Below are 27388 nucleotides of genomic sequence, written 5' to 3'. Positions count from 1 at the left end.
ATTTAAGAAATCAAATAATAAAAGTACTGGAGATAGAAGTGCTTAGCATTTGTGTAAAAGCAACAGCAACATCCAAAAAAAGGTGTTCAGATTTGGGAGCTTCCCCTGCTCGCTTTTTTTTTTTTTTTTTTTAAAAGGTAAATAAAGAAAAAAAGGAACATGAATTTTAGCATCTTATAATTGAGCATCTACAGAGAGGGAAAGAAAGAGATGCATTTTCATCCACTGTATCAAAAGCCCTGTGAATAAAAGCATTTAATGATTCACGTGTCAAGGTCCTGTGAGTCTAGACTCACACTATAACAATGGCTTTTGAAAACTATGGCTGCAAGAGATAAAATCATTTTCTTGTCAACATATGTTTTCCTATTGATTCCACAGACTCTTGGACAGTCTTAAAAGCACTCCTACACAGGAAAGCTTCTAGAAATAGAAAATAGGTTATCTAGTTGCCATTTATTAGAACTTAGTTTTAAAATCCTTCCTTTTGTATTTTCCCTATTTTTTTATACTAGGAACGGATCCTACATGCACATAAAAGATCCTTTTTTCTACCAAATACAGCTCTACAACATGAAAATTTAAATGGCTTTTTTTTTAAACATGAAAAAGAAATAAGATATGATTCAAGCAAAACAAATCAATATATTAAACTCAAATGTGGAAACAGACACCACCACAGAAAATTTTTTCTTCTGATTGGATCAGAACAGAAAAGAAAACCAAAAAAAACCCCAACCCATTTTTTTTTTTTTTTTTTAAACGGTACATAAAGTAACAAAGGAACATGAATTTTAGCATCTTAATATTGAGCATCTACAGAGAGGGAAAGAAAGAGATGCATTTTCATCCACTGTATCAAAAGCCCTGTGAATAAAAGCATTTAATGATTCACGTGTCAAGGTCCTGTGAGTCTAGACTCACACTATAACAATGGCTTTTGAAAACTATGGCTGCAAGAGATAAAATCATTTTCTTGTCAACACATGTTTTCCTAAGTTGATTCCACAGACTCTTGGACAGTCTTAAAAGCACTCCTACACAGGAAAGCTTCTAGAAATAGAAAATAGGTTATCTAGTTGCCATTTATTAGAACTTAGTTTTAAAATCCTTCCTTTTGTATTTTCCCTATTTTTTTATACTAGGAACGGATCCTACATGCACATAAAAGATCCTTTTTTCTACCAAATACAGCTCTACAACATGAAAATTTAAATGGCTTTTTTTTTAAACATGAAAAAGAAATAAGATATGATTCAAGCAAAACAAATCAATATATTAAACTCAAATGTGGAAACAGACACCACCACAGAAAATTTTTTCTTCTGATTGGATCAGAACAGAAAAGAAAACCAAAAAAAAACCCCAACCCAACACAAATAAAAGATGCAATAACCAAAATCACAGTGCCACCCGGGATCCAGGCTTTGTACCACAGCCTCTCACACAGCATTTAACTGAATTACTGCAGCAATCACAAAGCTCCCCCCCATCAGTCCAGCCCTGCTGCCACTGGCACTGCCCGTTGGCTAGCATCAGGTGTTTCAGTTTTCTCTCCTGCTTGTACTTCCATGACTCTACCAGACGGAGCAAACAACAAAAGATAAGTCTTTATCATAATATTTCAAATAACTCAGTCATCTGTGTCAAGAAGCCTACAAACCTCACTTTGCATGGTACCATACTATTTTAGCATTTTTTCATTCTAAATTAAATTTAGTGGTAAATTTATTTGGACTTACTCACATCTAATGGGTAATATCAAAAACTTGAAAACAACAGTGAAAGGTTACTAGAAGCAGTCTATAAACATGGGAAACTTCTTTTTTTGAAGGGCGGTAGTGGAAGCAGTTAGAGAGTTATGTTCCATGTAGGATGAGATTTATGAAGAAAATATGCCATTTATAAGCTAGTATTAGTTTACAGCACAATCAAAATTACAGAGAGACTCTACAGAAGTAAGCATCATATTAAAAATTAGAAAACATATAGGAAATATTCAAAATATTGTACCTTCACAAGATTCAAAATAATAATGGGAGAGCCAAATCTCTGAAGCATTTGGTCAAAGTGAAGAGCAGCAACATGTGCAAAAGGATCTGCTTGGTCCACTGCAACAAATACATGTATTCAGGGCAATATTAAGTGAGCTGTAGTCAATTAATCATTTCCCCGTAAAAGTACTCTTCACAAAATACATACTAATTCTCCAATAGTAATGATACAATTACATACTCTCCCTTCTTCATGCAAAAGCTGTTAAAAAAATCTTCCCTTTTCCAAATTGGAAGTGACTTCTTAACCAAAACTTTCATGAGACGCTTAGAAAGCTTACAAAGAAAGATGCTTACAAAGAGCAAGTATTCTGGTCCCATTAAACTTAGCTCAGATGTTTTCCACCGTTTTCAATAGGTTCAAAATTGTATCCACAATACTAAGATAAATGTAGCTAACTTTGTATGCAAAATAATAAGCACAAAGAAAGTGGACATCTTCAAACATAAGTTTTTTGTATTCCATTTCTGAATGTGAAGACTAAGATGGAGATTTTTTCTATTCAATTTCATCAAATGCAGCTTTTTATATGATTGAAAATTTGTATGCCATGATGTTTATTATGAAAAACATTGGTTTACCTTAAATTATAGCTTCCCAGAGAACAAACGCATAGACAATTTGTTCAATTTTGCAAATTTAGTTTTCACTTACTCTCTCAGGTGTTCCTTTAGGACACAGCACTAACCATAAACTATCACAAAGAATAATTTGTACATACGTGTTATGGGTGGCTTAGGCATCATAGTTGAAATATCTTGAGACCAGTACAGAGGGACAGATCCTCGAACCTGAACGTAGGAAGAATAACTCCCTGCAGAAAATGACATAACTGAAGCATCATAAAGTATTTGTTCAGTTTCCACTTCATTAGCAACATCTCCCTAAAACAAACAGAAATACACCTATGATGTAGACATGACACTTCAGAGCTGCATGCATTATAGAGAATTGAGCATTACAAACAGAGTACAATTAAACTGTAAGAGACCAAATCACGGTAGTGGGAACACTACTGAAAGTTAAACTCCCATTTGTCCCTAAATGCATATTATCCCATTTTATTGTTTTTTCCTCTATTTGGGAAACAACAGTATCTCTCAATGTAAAACAAAAAAAAACCAAAAAACTGCCAGTTAAGACTTATTATTTTAAGAACAGCTGTATTATCTGAATTAAAAATGTAATGATAGCTGTGATATCATCTAATAGCATAATTTAAACCAAAGCCCTAACAACCCTCTAAAACATTTCAGTTCTCCAGTCAGTCAAGTTCAAGCTTTCATATTGGGGGGGGGCAGAGGGGAACCCCTAAAATCGCATTTAATTTACCTCACAGTTTGCTCCTCGCTTCAGAAAACGTGTTCCAGCAAATTTGCTTGATCTTCTGGCTATCAGAGTGACATATATAGGGCGACCATATATTAACAGTTCTTGAAAGAGAAGTTAAGGTTTACATGTCACATGCAAATTTTCATTCACTTGCTTCATGCAAGCAAAAATAAATTCTAAAAAAAATGTATGAAAGTGAAACATCTGATTTACTAAGATCTTATTAATAGCGATGAGTATCACTTCCAAATTTCTTTTGCAGCTTGGAGAGAGCACTGCCCTTTTCAACAGTCGTTCTGAAAAACTTTGAAACGGGAATCTACGTTATAATACATCAACCACTTTTCACAACATATGGAAGAGAAGTATTTCTATTTTATGATGTGACAGTGTAGGTGAAGTAGGTACAAGATTCACTTTCGGCCGCAAATACTGCTTTTGTGAATATTAGGATTAAAGCCTGGGAGCTTCTATTTTCAGATCAGGTATATTAGTCACCCTCTAATTATTTGTCTGGAAAAGAAGATAAATATGCAACTACTTAAGTAACACCAACTGAAAGCCAGAGGCAAACAGCTACAGATGCAGTGGTGGCTTTCTTTTAGGCTTTTTATTTTTTATTAAAAACAAAAGAGATAGAATCAGATGTCTAACATGACTATCACTGCTTCCTTAGCAGAATGGAGGCACAGGAAAGAGGGAAGATGACACGTGCTCATCAGATACCTAGAGCAAAGACTACTGTCACTCACAAAGCAGCTGCAGGCATAATGCTGGTGGTCTGATCCACAGCTACCACTTTGATTAAGTGAGACCCTAGATGAAATAGTGGTATATAAAAAGAGATCTAGCTTTCTGTCTGGGGACCAAGCCAATGACCAGCAGCCTTACAATCATGAAAAAACAAAATTAAATTTTGCAAAGACATCACTAACCTTAATTGTATTTGCTTCCCCAGATATTTTGTTGACAGGCTTTTGAACTAACATGATAATGTTGATGATTAAAATACAGTGTCTCTGTAATATACTAAATTCTTATCAACTAAGATGTTGAGATGGCATTTCTTTGGAGTGTGATATGCATTTGGGCTTTCTCTCCTACTAGTACAACATACATAGACCCATTTACCCATTTTAAATAATATATAGTCAGCAAAAAAGATTTTCAGACGTTCTAGTGTTTACTTAACTCTCTTCACACAACAGGCATGAAGTTCTATCATCGCCTTCAACAGAAACAGATTTTCTGCAAATCTCAGGTACTAAAAAAATGTTTTAAAGGAGATTAGTAAGAGAACATTTCTATGTCAGCAATTCAGTTCTATTTAGCTTTTCTCCCCTTCTTCAAATATCAATAAAAAAATCAGTGAAAAATACAGCTGAGCCTTAAAATCCTCTCAAGTTCTTTATTACTAAACCCCATGCTTACAAAGAGTGCCTCACTGAGAATGCAGTCTACCTGTGTCAGGACCCTGTAATAAGAACATAACCATATTTCCTGTTTAGCCATAAAACCTAGAAAAGTAATTAAAATAAAACCCAGTGAATAAATCTAAAATTGAAAAGTATTAACATGACAAAGAAATAATTCAATGTATTTCACACCTTCAAACTTTTTAAAAATAAATAAATAAATTGATAAACCAACATTCGTTACAACAGTAAAAGGATACTTGATTGCCCACAGAATCCGTGAATGATATACAGCAGCCAGTCACGATGAATACTATTTTTTACTGCATCCAGAAGCTTGCCATTCCACACATACTTTTCATAAGGCTTACTGCAGATCCCAAATACACCTAGGAAGTTGTTAAAATGAAAATGCATTAGCAATTAAGAAACAAGCTTACCTGCATTGGACTGTTTTAAAATCCAGGTCATTGGACCTTTATTTTGATTCTCCCTTGACTGCAACTCAGCACATCATTTACTCGCATCCTTGCTGTTTGCCAAACACAGATAACTTCAGGCACATGCTAAAGTTCACCATTTACGAAGATTTCCAATTTTTCCCATGGTTGCCAGCCACTGCAGTATTTGAGTGCCTTCATGCAGAAGTCTCTGATACTTCCAGTACCGAAGAGAGATCTCTGCATGGCAGCAGCAGAGGATTTGATAATAAGGGAAATAAATCAAGTTGTGAATTCCAGTTAAGGCAAAAATACTCTCACAGGAGGACTTGACAAGCTTTTCAATTCTGGGTCACCTCTGGAGTTACCTGTTAGGCTCTGGAAGATCATGCATAGCCCTGGCCCCCTTTACAAAAAGCACGTCAATCCCCTTCTCACATAATTTAGCCTGGTTTTCCTAATTTGCACTGACACCAAGAAATGCAGCTATCATAGACCTGCAAATAAAAATTCAATTTCTGATACATCTGGAACCTGAGTCTTTTTCTGTTTCAAAAATCAGGACCAAGATGACGACTGGCACTAAAAGGTGGTGAAGGGAACTGAATGAGTCTGAATCTTAAAGCGAAGGAATAGGACAAGAACTCTATTAGCTACATTTTTTTTGTCTAGTTTTTTCAAATGAAGCTTCTGGGAAAGCAGGGCTCCATCACGCGTAACTGTTACTGGGGAAGACAAATGCCATCACTCCAAACATCCCCCTCCCTTCCTCCTTCTTCCCCCAGCTTTATATGCTGAGCATAACGTCATATGGTGTGGAATATCCCTTTGGTCAGCTGGGGTCAGCTGTCCCGGCCATGTCCCCTCCCAACTCCTTGTGCACCCCCAGCCTCTTCACTGGTGGGGTGGTGTGAGAAGCAGAAAAGGCCTTGACTCTGTGTAAGCACTGCTCAGCAGTAACGAAAACATCCCTGTATTATCAATGCTGTTTTTAGCACAAATCCAAAACATAGCCTCATACTAGCTACTATGAAGAAAATTAACTCTATCCCAGCCAAAACCAGCACAATGAGTTATATCGTAGCAGTACGTATATCAATTATAGCAGCCAAATGTTTTGCTGGGAGAACTGTTGCTACCTAGTCACCCACAAGCCAAGGGAAAAATCAATGTAACCATTTTGGTGAAGGAGCGTATACATTCAGTGGAATCTGGCCACAAACACTTGGCCAGGTCTTTCTCATTTCTAGTAGTGTTACTTTGGTGAGAATTTGCTCTTGAATGACATGCGGCTATTTCTTACACATATTCTATCATATGAACAGATATGATGCCGATATCTACTGGAAATGGAGTTGTGTGTGCTATCAGCATGCTGCTGATGGGGTCAAGGTTACGGCATCTTCATCTCCCAATGTTTTCACAAAGACATGGAAGAGACAATGCCACTGTATGGATTCCTGAGGGATTTTGCAGGTAAGAGCCTTTGCAGAGGAGAAATTACTGCTCCCTCCACTCTTTATGTTCATTTCTGCCATTGTAGTATTTGACAACCAATTTCTGATATCCTGATATATATGACCACATTACTAATATATTTTTCAGGCTGGGGGGGGGGAAGGTAGAGACTTGGGAAGGGGAGTCTCTTTTCTTTAAAAGAAAATACATTATTTGATTATCTTTCAATTTTTCCATAGGATTTAGGGCATACTGTATACAGCATTACTTTTTGCTTTTAAACTTTTAAATGACAGTATGATAGATGTTTACAACTATTTAACATAGTAAGTTCCAGTATCAAAGATACTACCTAACGTTCATTATCATTCTTTGAGTTGTAGTCAGTGTAGGTCTATTCTAGGGTGTCAAAAATGAAAGGATGGCAGTGTACAAGTTTGTCTTGCATAAATTTGGGTCAGGGGTTGTTTTGGGCATTTCTCTATTTTAACTATGTGCTCGTCAGACCTTCAGCATCCCCTTTGGAGGCACATAAAGCAGGACCAATAAATTCCTTCTTCAGTGCCTCGGAAGATTCATTTTGGGCTAGAAGAGATAGAAGACAAGTCATGCAATTCACACTATCTCCAAGAACCAAAGTTACTTTAGGACTAGTATTATATTTTCTGTGCAACAGAGGTTACACACCGAGTGACTATGAGTAAGGGTGGTAATGCAGAGAGGCTGTTGAGCCTCTTTATAAGAAATACAAGCACAGATCCAGATTCTATGTTGCATCTAAACTGGCTTCCATATCAAGTTGACAGTGTTAAACAAAATAGTATCAGGCTTCCTCTATCCTATTGTTTTGCTTACCAGGGATATATTTAATAGGCATGGTGTTCTATTACTACCTAAGAAGTTTGTTGTATCTCCACAGGTCTGAGACCACTTTTACAGCAATGTATGCATTATGAATCAAAGGTAGCACTGTTATTTCTGATATTTCATGATTAAACAAGGAAAAAAGTGGTGTCACATGTACAATACCAAAAAGTAAAAAAAAATATTATAATTTAATTTTTTGGCAAGCATTCAGATAATTAGTACAAGTCACAGGGCAATAAAACATAAAAAGTCAACTTCAACAGAATGAAATCCAATATTAGGAATTTCAGGGGAAATTTTTTTTTTTTTTAAGTGCGAAGCAAAAGGGAGAGAAAACAGTTTTCCTGTCTAGCTGGTCATCTTTACACTTTTACGAACATGTTAGATCCAAAGTGAAGGCTGTAGTTTTCAACTGAAATCAGTAATTTTTCTTAGACATTCTGATAGAGCTTACTACATCAAGTTGATACTAGCTTCGTACAATTCCTCTATCAATATTTTCCAACATGAAACAAAAAAGATTTACTAGTACTTAATCAGTTATCGCTTCCCACTCTCTTTGTAATTCATTCCTATTGGGAGTCTTACAAGTCAGTTGGAGAATCAATTGCTAAAAGACATCAGCGTGCTCAATTATCTCCCTGAGCTGCAATGTAAATTAACAAAACAGTGATTAATCACCTCTAGAAATTGCATTGTTCAAATTCAGGTGTCTGTAATTGGCACTTTAGGTAATCTTTTATTAACTCACGACTGTTATGAGACTACTGATCAATACAGAAGACCCAAGTGTTTCTCAAAAGTAAACTTAAGTACAACATATTCTGAATGTACTCATGACCAACAACATTAGTTTAATTAGGCATATTGGCTTACCACTTCCACCCTGTGTTGAAAGTCCTTCATCTTCAAATATGTCAAAACTCTCTTGACGGGTCTGAGTTGTTTCAGTTTTTAATGTCTCAAGTGGCATTCTCAGGACAGTAAGATTATACTGAAGGGAGTGAGATAGATCATAGCTGTAACTGATAGACAGTTATTGTTTATTAATAGTTGTAGATGCACAGGACTTTCCCGAAAGCCCTTACTCTCCATCTGTACTTATATTTAACACAGTACTATTTTGTCCATTAAAAAAAGCCTTTAAACAAGATACGCAGGTTCCGATTCTATAATGGCAAATGATACAAATGATTTCCAAAAGAAGCTTTACAAACATAGAAACTGTTTACAGTACAACAGCTGAAATATCCATATACATAGACAACCTCATTTTTCTGAGATTTAAGTACTACTTTCTAACTACTACCTGAACTCAAAACAGCCAAAAATTTGCTCCACCAAAACTGTATCTGTCTTCAAATTGGTGACTGCAGCATAGATGCATCCTAAGACAGTGGCTGCTGAATAAGCAAAAGGTGGGTTTTTTTATTAGTTCCATAACAGTAACAAATTCTGCAGCTCATGTCTTTTATACTGACAACACTCTACACTAATTGCTGGATTTTATAAGCCACTAAGGTTCATTTCCCCAGAGAAACCAAGTTTATACAAAACTTGAATCAGAAATACAAACAGATTTCCAAAGATTTTCCTAAGATGGCATCAATGACTACTGGCCCCCCAGTAAGTTCTAGATATTCATTAATGATCTAAAAAAAAAAAGTTATTTAAACATTGGACATTCAGATTTATCGTTGATGATAACAAAGTCTAACTCAGGTATTCACCACATTTCCATAATAACAACCTGACATGCCTATCTATTAGAAAAAAAACAAAGTCTGTTACATGCTCAGCTTGTATAACAGAACCTTTAAACAGTACCCCAGTAAGAGACTTGTTCAGGCTATTCCTCCATTTTCCCCTTAGACCAAAAGTTTTCTTATAACTAACTTCTAATTCTGTTCCGGATTTATATGAAAACCATGCAGAAAAATATGCTATGATTTCAGCCACAAACATTTTAAATTAAGCTGATAAATGTGTTTATCAGAGTGTCTCATAAGAACCTTCTCCCTTCCCCTCTACGCATGATCACAGAAACAGTATACATTCATCATCTCCAAGCAGAAAAAAAACCTGAAAGTTGTATAATGTTAGGGCTGGAAGACAAAGCATGGAAGAAAAATGCAGGTTTTATACTGTGAAAAAGCCTTTCCATGCAAAACCACAAAACAGACATGAAACTTTAGTAGGTTTCATCTTCAGATACAGTTGTGACAAAAAGCCTTTATTTTCCAAGAGGGAGTTATGTTCTACACTGATATACCTTTTGGTACTTGCGGGGGAGTGGGGGGGGGAGGGTGTTTTGTTTTTTAAGTCTTAAAGTCTTCTAACTACTACTGCCAGGTTTATCACCACATTTCCCCCATTTTTCTGCTGTCCCAAACATCTCACGTGTAATAATAGCTGGGACACAGAAGCTTGTCTTAGCTATGGCATTTATGAAGCAGTATGCAAGAGAACTGGTAACGCCTAGAAGGCCCTATGAAAGATGTACCCTACACAGGGTATATCTTAGATGAGGACCTATTTCTGTATCTTTGTTTCCGAATCAAAGCAAAGCTTTATTTCTGGAAAACGAGATCAAGAAAGAAAAACTGACAGGGCAAGCAACCCCCCTGAAATATACTACTTTCCCAAAGAAAGAACTTCTGCATAATCTGACAAAGGTGAACACTCAGTGGAAACAGTAATTTCAGTGTCTACCTTCTACTGTGCCCCTAATATTTCTATAATTTTTCAACTTCATGGAGACTGCATTCCTAATCAATCTGTTGAAGGAGAAAGTGGGTTCAAAAGACACAGATGAAAATGGACAAGCAGTGTGATCACGTGTCTTATTTCCCCAGAACACCAACCAAAAGCAGAATCTTACAGCAAGTGTACTATACAGTTTTTTAAAGGAATTAGTAACGAATACTTACCTAAAATAGAAGTTGCTAGACAGGTCCACATTTTGAAAGATTCTCAGATACCTAGCAAAATAATTCAAGTTAAAGGGAAAGTTATCACTTTAACCAGACAGACCCCAAGAAGTCATTCAGAGGATCTCAGAAATTAAACTACATGTGAATATTGACTCCTACTATAAGTTCTCTAGCTATCTTACTGTAATTGTTTTGACAGGTAATTCCACTAGAATGTCAGCATCTGGGTTAAATAAATCAAATAGCCTTTTTTTAATCCAGTGTCTACTCGTGTACATACTCTGTTTCCTTAGGCGGTTGCAGATACAGTAGTAGTTCTATTTTCCACATATGTGGTTCAAATTCTCTAGGACTTACACAAGTAAACTCCCAACAGTACTATACAAGAATTAAATATTTTCACAGTTCTTCTCAAATAAATGAACAAGAAAAGAACTATCTACTTCAATGTGTCATACACTTGCAAATTCTCAGAAGAAACCATAATGCTGTCTGTGAAAGATAAAATGGCTAACACCATAAATATATAGGTTAGATAATATGGTCTGCTGCATTCTAGGAGGGGAGACTGAGGTTTACAATCAGTCATATCTTAAAGTGAAAACTTTTTTAATAGTTACCATTGGCTTGATTTATTACCTGACATCAGTTTGTCATAATCCATCACAACTTTTAGACTATTCACACTTGGTACAGACTGAAAAGTAGTTTATTGATACCATTTGCCTGGTATTTCATAGAAGTAGTTACCCCACCCTGATAAAAACACCACCAGGATGTACTTGTACATTTCACACAAGATTCCCTGCTGATTAAAGGCCCAAATTTCTTTCTTTGTAAAGAAGTCACAGAAAGGAAAAAAGCTAAACTTACTAGTGGGTCAGTTTATCACCCTTTACAACACCAACATTCACAAGATTCTGTCAGTACAGAATCACTAAATTAAATAATCTACTCAGCACTTCTTGAAGGGCACAAAAGATCTCTTCAGGTGAGATTAACATGATGCTAGAGCTACTAACAAAAGAACAATACCCCAAACAACATAAACCAGTATTAGCATTACTTTGCCCTTATAAGAACAATGTTTATATTGGATGCTTCCTGGTGCACATTTGCTAGGATGTAGCTTTGACACGTAGGTGACACAGAGATGTGGACAAAAAGCTCTGAAAGACTGTAACAGTTGTATTACCCTCCAGGTTAGAGGCCACAGAACTTGTGGCCCACTCTCCATTCTTCCACGCTAAGATAAAATGGCTTGAATGACATACTAACAGAAGGAATTCTATGGCCGAAATTTCTAGTTGCAGTTCACCATTGCTTAGAAAATATTCAAGAAGTACACACTGTTTACCACCATTATTTACCTGGCTTCATCAGGATGAGTGACTCTTACAGAGTCATTTGGAATGTAGATCATATTTGTATCTTCTATTTTATATATTGCATGACCTCCAATATCTGCCATTTTTCTTCTTTTTGTTATTAACACAATATAGTAGCCTTCTAAAAACCTGACAAAGCCTGTTAAAACAGCATTAAAATGCCATTAGTTGGATGCTTGCATTGATTTGATCAAACATATTTAGAAAAACAGTATCAGAATTGTTTCAACACTTCACAGAAGTTTTGTTTGTTCTTAATATATAATGTGCATATATATACACATACAAAAATACACATATGCATAGACACAGAGTCTTACAATTCCCCCTCAGTAAGTGTTAATCAATGAAGTACATAGTTTTTACCTTTTTTCCCCTTCCACTATGCTTATTTTTAATATTAGGCAGCAGAGTTAAGACACTGAAAATTCAGAATAAGTTACTGTCTAAAGATACTTGTATTTGCTTTTTATAGGACTCTCATTGTTCAGAGCAAGGCATATCCTAATTACTTCAGACACCAAAAGGTTAATTTTCCAGGGCAAGGAGGAATCCCAATCTCCAATTTTCTTTTCAGGTTTATGTATTCTTTACTGGGGAGGAGCACAGAACAGCGAAAGGAGTTGAGGGTACTACAACACCTTTGTGCTCTCTCTCCTTAACAGCAGGGAATTAAATTCCCTGACTACAGCAGCATCTCCCCAAAATTAGCCATTCAGAGCATCAGGGGTAATCCTTTCTTTCCATTTCCTCTCTCAGATACCAAGACTTGACCGTGCTGAAGTCCAGATGGCTAAGGAGGTAGAACAGGCAGTGTCTGGCTTTATTGCCCATCAAAAGAAGGCTTCTGAAGCCTCCACCCTTGTTCCTTAACACTACAGGGCATAGCCATGCTTCCTCACTGATGCTTCTTTGGATGTCTCTATTACATATCATTAGGAAAAAGAGTAACAAACCTTTAAATACAATACAAATGTAGAAACTCAAATTAAAAATAGAAATAAGTAACCACCCCTGAACCCAAATTTGTTTCTAATACAGTATAGGCAGTGATACAGCAGTACTAATTTTTAATAACTAATAAATTACATGAATTAATTAGCTCTTGGAGGTAGCTGCTTTGATGGGTTGCTACTAGTAAAGAGCCTGAAACTCAGTCACTGCTGCACTGTCAACAACTATATTAATTGGGGGTGAAAAAAACCCCTCACAATTCACATTTTTACTTGTATTTATACAGTTCTTTTAGCTTTGCATTATAAATTAAAGCAGAAGCATGAGCAAAGCACACATTTTCCTCCCTGTCACTGCTGGAGGCTGCAATGTGATCGAATGAACTGCAATTCTTTTCTTCTGCCTTATTAGCCCCCCTTGGAAAAGTGCTCTCACCTGCACAACGAGAGGAGACCCTGCTGACAATAAGAAATAAAGTCTTCCATGTGAAGCAGCCAGACTATTGAATTTCAGTTGTTAAATAGCAGTCAAAATTCTTCCTATACACTCCAGGTACTGAAATCACTTACATGAACAGTCTCTAACCTTTGAATTTCACCAAATGTTATACCAAAGTCTGATAAGGAACCCAGCCTTTCCCCTTGGCCTTGTTCTCTCTGTTTAAAAGCGATTTCTACTTTTAAAAACTATACAGTGAACCAGAACTTAGCCTATCAGCACCCCCATTCTGAGTGCACTGAATACACTGTCTCTGGTTAACGAAATAACCAGAGAACAGAACAAAGCTGTCCTTTCCTATTCTACAAAAAATAGCCCTGCCCTCCTGACCTGAGCCAGGAGGCAGAAATAAACAACCAGTTGCATTCCCTCAAATTACGTGTTCATACAGATATGACTAGATAGGATCAAGATGGAAGACAACTAAAGCATATACTTTAAAAGTGCAAGATAATCTGAAGATCACTGAGAGCATGTTACTTCTAAAGAAGTAATCTAGAAATAGTACACCATATCTGATAATCAATACATTTGTCCAGCTACAGCACAGAAACTCTGTTATGAAAAGTACACATAAACAAACATACAATTGAGATGCAAAATTTCCATTGAACACAACGACTTTCCAACCGAATATATTATCACATATTTAGATAGTGAGCACTGATGGCTTGTGCAAAAAAAGCTAATGCTGCAAGACTGTTAGAAGCTTCTTTAAGTTTATCCATATTATTAATACTCTTAAATTAATAAGGAATATAAACATCATCTGAGGAATTTCTGAAAAGCAGATCCATTGATAGGTTCCAAAAGGCTTCATGGGCCAAAAGAATATAGAAGAAAGTTTGCTTAATCAGCCACTTTAGATTAAAATACTAATATTTTCTTATGTTTTGGTTGTTATGCAAAATTCAGCAGCATCTTTTAAAGTAATTGCAGTCTCCACCTCCTCTGCAGCTTTGGATTTAGATGTTCAGGTGTATATTGATGCAAAAAAGTATTCTTGGGGGCTGTCAGAGCACACATTAACATGTACTTTGGAGACATCACCCATCAATATATCGACCTCAGTATCTGACAACAGGGAGGAACGTAGTGACTTTTGGATGAAGTTAGAAGCTATTAAATCCTTGAAGCAATTCTCTAGGATTATGGATAGCTGATCAGCATTTAAGAATTCAGTTGATGTACTAGTCAGTTATACTTGTTCAAACATGAAAAAGAAATATTGAAATATGTCACTGCAAAAAGTCAACCAAAGAGAAAATTAAGTCATCTTTCTGAATAGTGTGTGATGAATAAATACAACCTAATAAAGGACATCAACTTTTGTTTTCTTTTAAAAAAGGATTCTGTGAGCTCTGGAATTCAGGAAGCCATGTTCCACATGATTTGTGTTCTGCAATCCGTTGAGTTTGGTGACATCTTCAACCAAGCTTCTAGAGTTTGGCCATTTCCTAGATCTCTCCCTTAGTGATGAAGAAGAGACTAGTTACAGCACAACTCTCATCCCTATACAGGCCATCTGTTTTCACAAAATACATAGGAACTTATTTATGTTCGAGAATAAAATTTCTCAATCCTCTTCAGTTGAAAAAAAAAAAAAACCAACCCATAAAGTCAAGGGGAAACAGAAAGATATGCAGTGTGACACAGCAAGCCTCACCTCCTTAAGAAATAAAGATTTTATAAAACCAAACAAAACACTTACCTACTACACCAAAAGCAGAGACAGCTCGAGATAACCCAGAAGAGCCCTTCTGCCCAATCTTTGTTCTGTTTCCCAGGTCTAAACGGCCAAGAAGTTCCCTCACCTCTTGTTGCGTATACACATGCTTTAAAATAAAAAGTCACTTAAGTTACTGCTTTGGTAGTTAAATGTGATTTCATGTCAGAGAATAGAAGAATTTACTTAACATGCAACAAACCAAATGTCTGCTCTACATCCGCTGTTTCCTGTTTCAGTCCTACCAACAAGTACAACAAGTTTTTTATGCACAAAACTCACTGCCCACTGCCACAGAAATATTCACGGTCACATGTGAATTCAAACATTTCTAAGTCTCAAGTGTTAGGATTTTAAACCATAAACTTCTTACAAAGGAATCAAGTCTTATTCTATTGTGTACGTTAAGACTCTTGTGGCTGCTGTTTATTTTGCTTCAGATATGACGTATCAGAAACACGAAAAATTTGGCTAGATAGTAATTAAATTTATTTTGCACTTAGAACAGCATAGCTGAACATAGGAAAACCACTGGGAGCATATACATAATAAACTGAAAAACTTGGGAAGACTTCATTAAAGCGAATGTGCTGTTTGGAGATCTTGTGGCTGTTCCCATACTGTAACTAGTCATTATCATGCTAATACTGTATGCATCTGACATACGAGGAGAGGCTGAGAGAGTTGGGATTGATCAGCCTGCAGAAGAGAGAGCTCAGAGGGGATCTTATCAATGTCTATAAATACCTGGTAGACAGGAATAAAGAAGTCTGAGGCAGACTCTTCTCAGTGGTATCCAGTCAAAGGACAAGAGGCAACGGGCACAAATTGAAATACAGGAAATTCCATTTGAACATAAGAAAAAGCTTTTTTACTGTGAGGATGGCTGAACACTGGAACAGGTTACCCAGAGATGTTGTGGAGTCTGCATCCATATTCAAAATGTGACTGGGCATGGCCCTGAGCAACCTGATCTAGTTGACATTGCTCTGAGCACGAGGGTAGGGATAGACACTCTCCAGAGATCCCCTCCAACCTCAGTTGTTACGTGACTCTGATTCTGTAACATACCTTTGTTGAAACAGATTAAATGTGTAATATTTACATTCAGTTCAATATAGACAGTATTATTCGGTATAACTGAAAAAACCTAAATAGAGAGGCACTTACCTTATCATCAATTATAACCAAATCCTTTGGTTCAGTGCGATCTATTTTCAAAACACGGTATTTGGTTTCTGCAGGATTACTTCCAACAAGAAAATACCGCTACGGTTAAAAAAAAAAGAATATTATACAAGATAAAGCAACCAAAGCTTATTGTAACATCAGACATCAACAATGCCATTTATATAGTTTCTAGACTAGATCCATTTCAGCTAACATCAAATATGCAATATTCCATATGGATTGTTAATAAACTGTTTTAGACATCAGTACCTTTGTATACAATCAAGCTTTACAACTTAAAAGACCTCATTCTCTCCACTGTACAAGGAGGAAAAAATATAAAATTGAAGAAAGGTGAAAACCTGTTTAGAGAGGGAAAAAATGCAGCTTACACCAGGCACTGTGCAACTACGCCCTGCCATTCCCCACTGTCTTCCCATTTGCTTTGTAAAATTTATCAGAAGCTTATACACACAAGTTTAACTTCTTATGATCTAAAACTACTGTTGCTATATTGTAATCTATCGCTTTTTCTGCCAACTAGTCTTTCCTAGTCCATACTAAACATAGAAAAATTGTAAATACTTCAGTATTGCAAGTTTTCTTCATTTTTTATTTATATTTGCTATGATAGACTTCTCACCATTGTTCTTCCACAACACTCAAGTTTAATTTGACCAGCCATGCTGGTTAAAAATACTGTTTTTTTAAAAAAGACTAGCTTTATTTCTCATTTAAAATATGAAAGAAAGACCACAGATAAACATATAACGTGTCCATTTCTCATTTAAGGGGATCAAAGTATAAATTAATTTTTACATTTAGAGGAATTAACAGTAAGCACAGGTTGCAGGACTGACTTGCTATAAGCAGCTCTCATTTTACTAATTCATTTAATCTGTGTGGTGCTACCACACAGCAAGGTGTAACTCATTAATAATGCTCAGCCTAGTAGGAAAGCATGGCAAATTCATGTGGATCTATGCAGCCAGCTCTTAACTTTAAGTCACATGGATTTAAGATGTGGGAGAGGAAATCAATAACAACATTCACACAAACCTCAGAATTTCATAATTTATACCAATTAGAGGTTAAGAAACATCTTTAATGTCAAAATATTTAAGGTGAAAGAACTTAAAGCCCTCTTCAGCTTCCTTGAAATCACAAAAACATCTAGATAGTCAGTAAGCTCTAGAAAAGAAAATAAAATACTGAACTTTAAGAGCTATAAAAGGAAACACCACAACTCCTGGCTCCACCTTGTACACTGACATTACAGTGCTTACTGAGCGGCAAGTTTTGCTGTTTACTCCTAAATGATAGTAAAGAAGGTCCTTCAAAGTCACATGCCATCCCAGCACTCCCCACTGAAGCCTCTGAGGCAGCACTTTAGCACAGTGTCCTGTGGTTTCCTACTGTTTTTTTAGCAGCAATGTGCTGCTGTGCTGGGAGCCCAGGCTCCCCAGACTGCCCCACCCAGAGTACCCTCCGCAGGAGATCATAACGACAGGGCTAGAGCCCCCACTGCATGGCACTGAATGGCACAAAGGTGGAAGATGGAGCTCTTCTGCTGGTATCACCCACCAGCAAGAAACACCAAGCCACCAAGACAGTCACTTGCTTAGACCATGCCATCATACCACCTTTTTCTTCAAGCTGTAGAAAGTGAATGGGCAGAGGGAAATAGCATATTCATTTGTAATACACAGATGATAAGTTAGTTTGCATTTTAAGAGTGCTGCTTCTCTATTTGTAGAAAATTGTTAATTAATTAAAGCTAAACAATTTTAAGTAGTCCATAATACTGCAATACAGCTCAGTGATCTCCCCCCCATGTCCAGCTCATTAAATGAACATAATTTCTTCCCAAAGTGACACCTATGGTTACCGACAAATCATCCTGAATAAAAATAGAACAGTACAACTTTAAGATGCTTGTCCAAATGGCAGTTTGGACCAAAGACCACATTTAAAATTGGAAGATGGCACATGACACACAGGAAGAGAGAGAGATGGATATAGAGTTGCAAATGCTATTACTAATGAAGTTCAGTCGGATACTTGTCCACTTCCTTTTTAATAGACAATAAAACATAAGGAAGCGCTATGAGGAATGCATCACTCACATCAGCTTGGCAGCTGCTGTAGTGAGCTATGCACAGCTACAGTGCCAGCTTTAAGTGCTGCTGCTGCTGCTGCTTAGAACAGCAGCAGAGTTAGATTAGATGAGAAGTAATTGTATCTGCAGACTATGGTAGCAACCACCATAACGAGTGGCACTTAACAAGCTCTCTCTGAAGTCCTTTAAGGACTAATTTAGGGGGTTTGTTTCAAGTTAGAAAGCTAGGCTGTGTAATGTCTTGAGGAAGGTCAGCTGAGAACAGCATCAAAACTCACCATCAACAGACTTAAAGAAGCCACCTTCTTAGAAGGCCAGGGAACGGGAAATCTTGATTTAGCAAATGGGAATCTTGCCCACTGCATGTTAGAGGATATTCTTGTGGAAGTAATAAAGAAGGGAAGATCTGCAAAAACTTTTGAATTTGGACGAGGCCTCAAAACTATGAACCCAAAATTAGACTTTTACTTGGGAAGTTTTCAGGACTAGCTAACCCCAGAATTACTCGAAAAACAGCATGATATGCCAGCTCATATTCAACCTTCAAGGTCTGAAATGAAAACAAAGATGATATGAAGACTAACAATGCAAAAATGAAACTAAAAAAGACATTTCAGCATTAGCTGCTTCTGCTACCTAATTTATGCATCTAATGAATAAATAAATCTGTCTTACTGGATGATATGGAGCACAAATAAAACCATATTAGAGACATGTACCACAATTAAATTGGCCATCACACGAATACTAGGAAAGAATAAAGAAAAATACCAAATCAACACAACACTGAGCATGTATCATCAAATGAATTGATTTCTGAGGTTGTAATATAATTGTAACATTAATCAAAGCTAAAATGTGCTGTACTGTTTACAACTATTTTGATTAACAGAAATCATTACGGTAAAAGAAATGAGAACCCACAGGTAAGCTACAGAAACCTTTCTGGGAGTTTCTATCCTTATTCCATTTATTACTAACTTGAACTGAGTAAATTGAAGCATTTTCCAAATGTCTCAAACAATTCCACTCCACAGCACTGCCACTGCATGTAGATAAATGGACAACCTTGACCAACAAAGTACTTTCTCAACAGAATGCTACACAAGGAGAAACCGTGCAGACTTCCTCATATTACTCTGCCAAAGTCCTTTAACCATCATCTGAGATGAAACATGCTGTTTCCAGGTTTAGTCTGCCCTTGGCCTCACTGAAACTTGTGCACTTTACCAACCACGACAGTGCACCATGCAGGTACTTGCCTATGAGATCTGGACTAAAGCTTAATTTACTGCACAATTATCACTAAGCAACCACAAGATAGGAACAATCATTAGTCACTTCCACCTGGGACTGAGTTTTAACCAAAGCAATGTAATTGAAGGGCTTTACACCCTCTTTTATCAATCTTTTGATTCAGCCAAACCAATAAAAATAGCTTCTTCTAAAAGAAGTCTAAACAAAAAAACCAAGCTTCTTACTGCAAATTGTTGTTATAATGGCAGGATAACAGTTCTGAAATCAAACATTCTGCCCACAATTTTTTTTTTTCTTTAAGATTACTTGTTAGAACTCCTGGTCTAAAACCATGGTTTGCTTCTTTGCATAGACTAATTATCATTAAGAAATGTTAGCACTGTAAAGAACTTATTTCACTCATCAGTTAAAAAGCAACACACAGCTTAATCAGCAGAAAAAAAAGAAAGAAGTGAAAATACACTAAAAATTACTTGAAAAGTACGGCAGTGCGCTTATACAGCCAACTTTTAAACCTGCAAATAGCATAAAGAAAACACTTAAGAGCTTATACAAAATGCTTGCAAAAGATACCCGCTGAGCCCATGGATATGTCTAAAAACACAAACCCTAAGCAAGCATGGTGGGTTGACCTTGGCCAGCTGCCAGATACCCCCCAACCACTTTCTCACTCCCCCTCCTCAACAGGACAGGGGGAGAAAATAAGATGAAAAAAGTGATGTGTCGATGTAAGGACAGGGAGATCACCTACCATTTACCATCACAGGCGAAACAGACTTGGGGAAAATGAATGTAATTTATTGTCAATTAAAATAGGTTCTGATAGCGAGAAACAAAGACAAATTAGAACAACACCTTTCCCCCCATCCTTCCTTCTTCCCAGGCACAGCTTCACTCCCGACTCCTCTACCTTCCCCCTGCCCTGAGCAGCACAGGGGGGTGGGAAATGGGGGGTTGCAGTCAGCTCGTAACAGTTCCTCTCTGCTGCTCCTTCCACCTCACGCTTTTCCCTGCTCCAGCACGGGTCCTCTCCACAAGCTGCAGCTCCTTCAGGAAATAACCCCCTGCTCCAGCGTGGTCCTCCCCAGAGGCTGCAGGGGGTCTCTGCTCTTGCACCTGGAGCACCTCCTTCTTCATAGACCCTGGTGTCTGCAGGGCCATTTCTCTCACATTTTTCCTCATTCCTTTCTCTCACAGCTGCCACATAGCATTTTTTTACTCTCTCTCAAATATGTTATCACAAGAGGCTCCAACATCTTGGCTGAGGGGCTCAGCTGTGCGCTGTGGTGGGTCGGTTAGAGCCGGCTAGAACCAGCTGTGTCCAGCACAGGGCAGCCCCGGCCTCTCCTCACAGAGGCCGCCCTGCAGCCCCCAGCACATGGGACACCTGCACTCAATACAGGAAGGTATTTACGTGCTAGTCACACTTTCTGTCAGACTAAAGAAACACGCTGGGTTGCCAGATGAGAAACCTTCATGTGAACTCTGACTTTGGATCAGCATACTATTATCTCTCTAATTTATGGTTAACCAGGCAGCGCAATGGTAACTGTCACCTGCCATCAGACCTCCTCCCTCCTTCATAACAGGCATAAAGTTATGCAAGAAAAAGCCTCTTCCTCATATTGTTGTGGTAGTTTTAATATGTACTGAACTTGATTGTAGATCAGAAATCTTCAAGGCATAAACAAGATATTAAATAGGGTTAAAAAAGGTATAGGTTCAGCCTTTTTTCTCTACTACATCAAATAAGGGGAGAAAAATAATTACACCTAGATGTAAGGTATGGCAAAAACTCTGCTATATTCTTTCTTTCTATAGATCCTACAGCAATTTAGGGAGTATCTACCTTTCACCTCTCGGAAACTGAGAGAATGACATGAAGAAAGGAAGAGATGATCAGGGGCGAAAAGAGGTACCTGAAAATAGCAAAAATCCAGTTGGCATGGTGTCTGCTTCCCGTAATCTGTTGAAATTCTTCAAAAGAAGCCCTTTCAAGAACACACCCTGCCAAGCATCACCCTCAGGGCATGTAGGAATGGCTGCCCACTCTGCATCCTACAGCCACAGCATTCAGTAATTCCCTTTTGTCTCAGAGCAACCAAAGCTTTTTTTGTCCCAAACAGGACTTTGCTCTTGCTGCTCCACTGAGGGGTTCCTCAAGATTCTCCCTTCTAATTCTCAACTAAATCTATTAATCATCAGTCTATACATTTTCCTCTAGCCAAATACTTCTCCCCTCTTTAGGATCTATTCTGCTGGAGTGCTTTCAGAAACATAAGTAACTGGATCCCTTTTCAGCACTCACTTCAACAGACTAAAGAAACCTTGCTGTCCCTTTGCTCCTCCCAAGACATCTCTAGCATCTATGTTACGTCACTGGACCTGTTCCTGGTTGAATTCTTGTTTCTTAAATGAATATGGACAGAAAGTATACACAATATACCAATACAAGGTCTCATTATAGAGATATATTAGTATTTCTCATTAATGACCATACCACAAAAGACCACATCTGCCTTTTTCAGAGTTGTACTTCATCAGCGGTTCAACTTGCCACCCCTTCTTCAGATAAAACACCCAGATCCTCCTCCTCCTCCTCTCCTCTACTGCTTCTGAATCGATAAACTCCCAACAAACTGTTATTGGTGTGTAATCTGTCCTGAGGTGCATGAAGTGTCATAGTATACCATTCCATTTCAAATTATTTATCTGCTCCCGAGGGTCATCATCATTTCTTGCTACCTTGTCCTCTGATTATCCTAATTATTTGCAATATTTCAAAACTCTAATCAGAGGCGACCCACATTTTGGGCTAATAACATTACTGAAAATGCTGAAGTATATCGATCCCAAAACCATTACTTGAAAAATAATATGATACAACTCCTTATTCACTTCACACGACTTCTCTACTAACCTCCCTTCTCTACTAACCTCTAGCCTTCTTCCATCAGCAAAGCCAGAGATTTTCCTTGTAGCACTGCACCTCCACAGAGGATTTGGTTTAAATACATAAGGCTATCTAATTTTTAGATGAAGATGTGCAAAACAACCAGGTTAATCTCATAGCATCTTTGTAAGTCTAGACTGCATTTTATGTCATTCACCTCAATTTTCAATTACTTTCCTACATAAAATTATGTACAGGCCTTCAGAACGGACTAAATATACCATTTGTCATGTTCCAGTCACAGCACCACCCTTGACTTGAACAACTTGAAAGTATTTACAGCCATTCCACTATTTCGTATGCCTACATCTTCAAATTTCCAGGATGGAGATAATATTACCCTTCAACTACAGCATGTTGAATATATTGAATTTTATTTCTACTCCAACACTGATTGTTCCCTTTTTCATAACCTCAGTCTTGTTACTCATTTTATCTTCACCCCTCGTTCAGTACATTCGTACTCATAAAGTACATTCTTACTTTAAACAAGGAAAAATACTCATTTAGTTTTAGGGCCATAACAAACTTCATTTTGAAAATAAAAAATAGTGATAGAAAATACCTATTTTTCATCATCCTTCCATTACATTTAAATACGTCAATTTGTGATCATTTATCCACAAATTCCTTATCACCATTCCATCCAGAAAAGTGGATTTACAACAAAGCCAATTCTGTAAGAGTATCTCTCTCCTGTTGATCTAGTGACGACAGGATGACACCCAGCACAACACAGAACAAAAGAAATAAAACATAAGTTGCCAAAACAACTTAGGCAGACATTTGAAGGCACATCTTTCACACGCAGTGGGGTGCTACCACTTTTGAACTTTATTTTTGTTCTGCGTGAATAGCATATACCCTTCAAAACTTGTGGTGTTCTCATCACTGCTATTCCACCAACTATCTACTGTACTCATAAATGGTCTCAGATCCCACATACACAAGTTGATTAAGTTTCTCTGGTTTATTGCCCATTTATCTGGCACTATATCAAGACATTTAAGACAGAAACAGTGCTTTCCTGAGTTTCACACAACTCCTTCTCTCATCCCAACTCCATCCTCTGCTCCATTACGCCATCGCCATTCCTGGAATGCCATTCCAGACGGAATAGGACAGTTCAGCCGAGAAGGGTTGTCTTCTGCTAATGAAACCATTCCAGAGAGACTGAATTTCACAGCCACTTCTAGCTAGAAAATTATGATAGCAAATGGTTGCCCAGTAGATTGTTCACTACTTTCAACATTTTTAAATGCATCAGATAACCGTCTATATAAATCAGTGCACTTCATAATTCAGTAAAAATTCTGTAGCTTTTTCTGTGAAATCATCTTCTACATTAAAGTTTCTCCAATTTGACCACAGACTAACTTCAGCATTAAATAAGCAAACCTTATTTTTGTTAATATAAAAATGCTCAAATTATTTTTAGAAGAAATGAAATTAAAAAAAAAACCCAAACCCACATAGTTTTCCTTGGGGAAAAGCGCAGAAAAATCTACAGGTAATTATGCTAGTCACATTGCTTAATAAGCTTGTGCAAGTCATTTGGATACTGGAGATGGAGACTCTAGAAGAATCTGATTAGAATAAAACAATATTAATTAAGCCTCATAATATCCTGAAAGATAGGCAAGTGATATGCCTTTATAGAGGTGGCACAAATTGACTCATTCAACGTCACACTGCCTCAGGGGAATGACAATTTCCAATGAACTAACCTACAGCTTTCAGGTGGGCTTCATTTGGGGGATAAACAAAAGTTCCATCTTCTCCTGAAGAAGAGAAGAAAACATTTTTTGTTTCATATTAGTCATACTGCTGAAATATCTTTACTGCCCTCTGGCATGCATTTCAGCAGTAAATGTATGCATAAAATGAAAGATAATTGGCATTGATCTGAATACACCTGTTTCGGTTCTTTTTTCTGACTGCTTCTAAACAAGACCTCAACTTCCCAGGACAAACAGGAGATACAATACACATCTCCATGGTATTTACTGACCCAAAGCATCAGTTTAAAAGGTAGGTCTCGGCAACTACCCTAAATGTAAACATTAATAGAAAATATAGAATTTTGCTCTCTGTTGCTTCAATTGACACTGTGAATTCAGTTCTCCTCACCTCTAGGAGTCTTTCTTGTTTGACTCCAGTAACACTACCAGAGCTTTTCCTGTTTGACTTAAATAATGCTACTGTAGTCTTAACTCAAAAAACCCCAAAAACCAGAAAACCCACAACCAAAAAAACCCCTCACTAAACCATTTCCACTTTTTCCACCTTCTCATCTATTTAGTCTCTTCCTCCTTCAACACAGCGGGGTTCTACAGGAATAAGCAGTATGATCAGTGTAAACTCCACTGTATCTCCCATTGCTGACAACTTAAGTCATCCTCTCCTTGCCTGCTCAAGGTCTCCACAAGGAATCTTAGGATACAGTTTCACGTTACCCCATATCCCATATAACTCCTGGTCCCACATGCTTACATTGCAAGCGTACAGCCTTAGGGAAATCAGAAGAGTAACCTGAACCAGGAGAAAGCTATTCAGTTTTATGTCTGGGTGATGCTTCCGTCATATCAGTGACTGTCACAGCTGGCAACTGCATGATTGTTAGATTTTATGCAAAGGACCTTGCATGAGGGGTACCTCAGGGAGAAGAAGTGGGAACTTTTGTCAGCAGCCCAATGTGACACTGAATCAGCTGTAACAGCAAGTTTCCCTCTAAAATTCTCTGTCACCTGCTCAAGGCTGAAGTCCAGTTTTGGGCTCCCCAGTACAAGATAGACATTGAGCTACCAAGATGATCAGGAGGACAGAGCTCATGATGCATTGGGAGACACTGAGAAAACTGGGTTTGTTCAGCCCTCAGAAAGATTTAGCAGGACCTTAATGCTATTTAAAACTATCTAACGAGAAGGTGTAGGTAAGACAGAGCCAAACTCTTCCGAGGGGTGAACAATAGATGGACAACACGCAAGAGATACAAGTTGAAACATGGAAAATTCCAACTTAATATAAGGAGTTTCTTCCCCACCCTTTTTTTTTTTTGTAACCATGAGAGTGGTCAAGCACTAGAATATGTTGTCTGCAGAGGCTGTAGAATCTCCATACTTGGAGATATTCAAAACTCAGCTGGACACAGCCCTGACATCATGCTCTGGTTGAAGCTGCTTTGAGCAGGGGGCTGGACTAGATGAACTCCAGAAGTCCCTTCCAACCTACATGAATCTGTGATTTCATTAAGTGCATCAACCCTTTTCAAATAATTACTCCGAAATGATTCCTATAGCATTTTTCCTTTGGGAAAAAAAGGACTAGAATTTGAATTTCAAAACTCAAAGGGCTGCAACTCGTGATAGTATAGCATACTTTTTTATTTTTTAGTAAGAACATATAACTATATCCAGGGAAAATATTCCATTTACATCCCCCACAAGAAGTGACTGGATCAACAGCTTTGAGACACCATTACTCAGCTGAGACATTTCACGTGGCACATGCTGATCCACAAACCACTGCCTCTCATAGCTGATCAAAACCATCTTGCCTCCTTGAGTGATCAGGACTGCCAGACCTGCCCCTTACTGAGTTCTGAACACAGCAGAGCATGGGCAAACCCGCCCATTCGGGCAGATACTGCCAGCCACCACTAGCCAGATGTGAAAGACTCTGGGTCCCGAACTAACGGGATCAACTTGAGAGGCCTAGAGAACCGTAGCCAGCTGACAGAACCCTAAAGCGTAACACTGTCTCTGTGAATAGCAGGTTGTCTCTCAGCAGCTGAGCCTTAAAGCTCAGAGAAAATTGAGCCAGATATCCATGCATGCCAGTCACAAAAAGCTATTCGAAGAGCAGCATGAGTTGTGAGCCAAGAACAACTACGTTCAGTAATTCAGGACCCCATTCGGGAGTCATACTTCTCCATTGCCTTTCTCCCATATAGCAATAATTTAGCTGAAAATAAAACAACAAACAGTGTTTTCCAGCAATGCTGAGAAAGATGCATTAAGGCAGCCATCAAAACTCCTTTAGGCATAGGTGAAAACAAGTTACATTCTGGAAAGCAAAAGTAATCTCAATTTTTCCGTTTACCGGTACCGATAATTCTGCACGCTTTAATTAGCTTTAATTTGGTATGTTTTCAAGAGGCTACATTGATTTCAGTGTAAAAACTATCACTCCAGGTGACATCTGAACTTGGAACTAGAGCTAACTGTTGCACTTAAAGCCATGGTACCTAACTCCATCCAAAACTACCTCAAGTGAAAAAACAACATACTATGAAACAAGGGAAACTACACAAAGACATTTGATTGGGAGCTAAAGGGTGATAAACACAGCGGTATTATCTCAGGTTATTTACACCAAGAATCGGATTCCGGCTCACACACGGTGCTCGTCACATGGCTAAAGCAGCAATTAGCACCCAAAGCTCCAATCCACTTTGCCCATGGCAAAAAGTACTGCGAGTGGCACATCCCTACAGTTTCTGCAGCAGAATATTAAGGAATGCTAAAAATCTCCAACAGCTTACTTCCAGAGGTCAGACCGAAAACTCTGGAAGTTGCTCCACAAGCCATTCGGACGATGAGAACTGAAATCTCTCAGAAGTAGTAAGCAGGCAGGTGTGGGTGGTAACCACTCCAGCCATCCTGTTTAAAATCTTAATTCAAATCCTTTTAATTCTGGACAACTTCAGCTGTCCAGTTTTAATTCACCACGCACGAGTCAGCACTGTCAGCCTGCCTGAGTGGCAACAACAACAGCCACACGACAAAACAAGCAGGTAGCTGCGCAAACGCCGACCGCAGCAG

At 37.8% G+C, this 27388-nt stretch overlaps 1 protein-coding gene across 1 annotated transcript in view; it reads right to left on the bottom strand.

The window, feature by feature from the left end:
- Positions 1-20773, bottom strand: part of FIG4 (FIG4 phosphoinositide 5-phosphatase) — a 64977-nt gene extending 44204 nt beyond the window's left edge. Inside the window, exons 1-11 of the mRNA XM_009326429.1 lie at positions 20615-20773; positions 18861-18905; positions 16237-16335; positions 15052-15175; positions 11871-12027; positions 10498-10548; positions 8444-8592; positions 5063-5191; positions 3388-3488; positions 2777-2939; positions 2014-2111 (exon numbers count right to left, since the gene is read on the bottom strand). Of these exons, the coding sequence (XP_009324704.1) occupies positions 2014-2111; positions 2777-2939; positions 3388-3488; positions 5063-5191; positions 8444-8592; positions 10498-10548; positions 11871-12027; positions 15052-15175; positions 16237-16335; positions 18861-18905; positions 20615-20773 (1275 nt within the window). The remainder of the gene's footprint in view (positions 1-2013; positions 2112-2776; positions 2940-3387; positions 3489-5062; positions 5192-8443; positions 8593-10497; positions 10549-11870; positions 12028-15051; positions 15176-16236; positions 16336-18860; positions 18906-20614) is intronic.
- Between the last annotated feature and the right edge of the window lie 6615 nt (positions 20774-27388).

The sequence above is a fragment of the Pygoscelis adeliae genome, unplaced genomic scaffold (assembly GCF_000699105.1).
Source record: "Pygoscelis adeliae isolate BGI_AS28 unplaced genomic scaffold, ASM69910v1 Scaffold206, whole genome shotgun sequence".
Classification (NCBI taxonomy): Eukaryota; Metazoa; Chordata; class Aves; order Sphenisciformes; family Spheniscidae; genus Pygoscelis; species Pygoscelis adeliae.
This window is presented reverse-complemented; position numbering and strand designations above follow the sequence as displayed.